The sequence below is a fragment of the Chenopodium album genome, chromosome 1 (genome assembly GCF_948465745.1).
Source record: "Chenopodium album chromosome 1, dcCheAlbu1.1, whole genome shotgun sequence".
Classification (NCBI taxonomy): domain Eukaryota; kingdom Viridiplantae; phylum Streptophyta; class Magnoliopsida; order Caryophyllales; family Amaranthaceae; genus Chenopodium; species Chenopodium album.
The window spans coordinates 54,872,560-54,874,935 of record NC_137834.1 but is presented as its reverse complement, the minus strand read 5'-3'; the positions used below and the strand labels follow the sequence as shown (position 1 = coordinate 54,874,935).

Genomic DNA, 2,376 nt, shown 5'->3' with positions numbered 1-2,376 from the left:
ACGGAAATAGAGCAAATAAAGGAGAAAAGGCTACAAAACCAACGAAATACACAAAAACTACAAAATAAGAGAGGAAAGGTAAAACTAAGAAACAAAGCATAAAACTAAGCATTTATTGATCAAGAAAGCTATGAAAAGAGGATGAAATCAACCTAAAGGCTCATCAAATTGGTGCCATTTATGACATCGATCACTTTAATTGATTTAATTATATTATGATATAGAAATCATGTCTAGGTTGTTATTTTGATTCCTAGCACCATGTTAGGATGTTTTCCTTAATTTGATGTTTAGAATGACAACAATAAATTCCTAATATTCATGTAAATATCATGTTAGGGCTATATATTTGATCTTTGATGTTTAGTGACAAGCTAGAATTTGTTGTTAATCTTGTTATTATCATGCCTAGGATCTTGCTATTAATATTATGCTTTAACATGATTATGATAATTATGATGATGATTATTGTTGTGTTGAATTATATAATTTAATGTAATTTGTTAATTTACGAATTATTTCATGTTATTTGTTAATTGACGGATAACTTATATATATTATGATTCATATTATGTTGCTTGATTATATTTATTGTTATTGCTTGATCACACCTTTTTATGCATGTTTAAAGGGAATTTGTACTTGTAATCACGCTTAATAAGATAATTAATAATCTTGTTCAGGGTTAATTTGATTATAATTCAAGTGATCGCCAATAATAGTTTTATTTGTGCATTAATATTCAACCAACATTGTTAAGATAATTATGTAAATAATTAGCTTAGTCAAAGTGTATATATTACTTCCTAGTTTATAGGATACGTTTAAGTTAGTTTCCTTGATATTTGCCTGGATTTATGCCTAGATAATTCCTTTTCTATTTTTATAAATATTGATAAGCAATGGAGGAAACAATTCACGGAAAATACTCTTATGGTATCAGCAGTCTAGGGCGATTAATCTTCCGCTGCACCCTAGCTTTCCGCCATTAATCTTCTTCTCTTCTTCTTCTTCTCTGCTATGGGGGAATCAAAGTCCTCTTTCCACCCTGCTCTTACTGTCAACAATATCAAGCACAACATTCCTATTGTTCTTGAATTGAAGGAAGCACAGTACTCCACTTGGGCTGAATTGTTTAAAATTCATGCTCGATCTCACAAGGTGTTAGACCATATTATCCCTCCGCCTAAGGAGAAGGCGAAGGTCCCTGTCACAGATGAGGAAAAGGAGACATGGTATGTTCTGGACGCTGTTGTCCTCTCGTGGATTTATTCCACCATCTCCAACGATTTATTGCTCACAATTATGGAACAAGACGCTACGGCAATGGAGGCATGGGATAGGTTGCGTGGTTTTTTTCAGGATAATCAGAATTCTCGTGCATTGACCCTTGAACAGGAATTTTTTACCACCAAAATGGAGGATTTTCCAAACGTTTCTGCTTACTGTAAACACCTCAAGAGTCTCTCCGATCAGTTGCGCGGTGTTGCTGCTCCGGGGGACAATAATAGGTTAGTTCTTCAACTGGTTTCGGGTCTCACCGAGGCTTACAAGGGTGTTGCGACCCTTATTCGACAGATCAATCCCCTTCCTCTATATTCTCAAGCACGGTCGATGCTTACGCTGGAGGAGGCTGGTCTTGCAAAACAAGCCGCAACAAGGGTTGCGTCAGCCATGGTAGTGGTTTAGACCTGTGATAATTCTGATGATGGTCATGATAACGCTGGGGGTTCTCGTGGCTGCAATAAGCAGAAAAATTCGGGCAGCCGTAAGCAATTCGGTGGCAAAAGCGACGGGTCCGGTGGCAAGGGTGGCAGCTCCGGTGGCAAGGGCGGTGGCCGAGGGAACTCCGGCCAACAGCAGCAGCAGGGGCAGGCTCCTCCGGCTCCCTGGCAGCAGCCGCAATGGGCATAGTACTCGGGTTGGGGATGAGTGCCTCAATGGGCTACCCCTCCATGCCCACACCCCAATCTGGGCTGGGCTCGTCCTCAAGGTCCACAAGCTAAGCAGCCTGGTTTGTTGGGTCCTCGTCCACAAGCTTATGCAACTTCAACTCATCCTATGCAGTACGCTCCAACAGACATTAAGGCGGCTATGCACACTATGACGTTGAATCAACCCGACCCCTCATGGTACATGGACACCGGAGCCACTTCTCATATGACATCCTCCAACGATAATCTCTCGTCTTATTTTAATTTGAGCAATCATCATGGTATTATTGTTGGTAATGGTCATAATATTCCAATTAACGGTTGTGGTCATACTACTCTCTCTTACCCTAATATTCCCTTGTCCCTAAACAATGTTCTCCATGCTCCCAAACTCATTAAAAATCTAATTTCACTTCGAAAATTTACAATCGATAATAATGTG

The 2,376-nt window shown here is 39.6% G+C and overlaps 1 protein-coding gene across 1 annotated transcript; it reads left to right on the top strand.

The window, feature by feature from the left end:
• Positions 1-1,020: 1,020 nt before the first annotated feature.
• Positions 1,021-1,689, top strand: LOC145632812 (uncharacterized). Its single transcript, XM_081685148.1, has one exon. The coding sequence runs from the start codon at positions 1,021-1,023 to the stop codon at positions 1,687-1,689; it is 669 nt and encodes a 222-aa protein (XP_081541274.1).
• The last annotated feature ends 687 nt before the right edge of the window (positions 1,690-2,376 follow it).

What these genes read in the sequence shown, in the direction of transcription:
- LOC145632812 (XM_081685148.1), top strand. Translation starts at nt 1,021, where the DNA reads ATGGGGGAATCAAAGTCCTCTTTCCACCCTGCTCTTACTGTCAACAAT.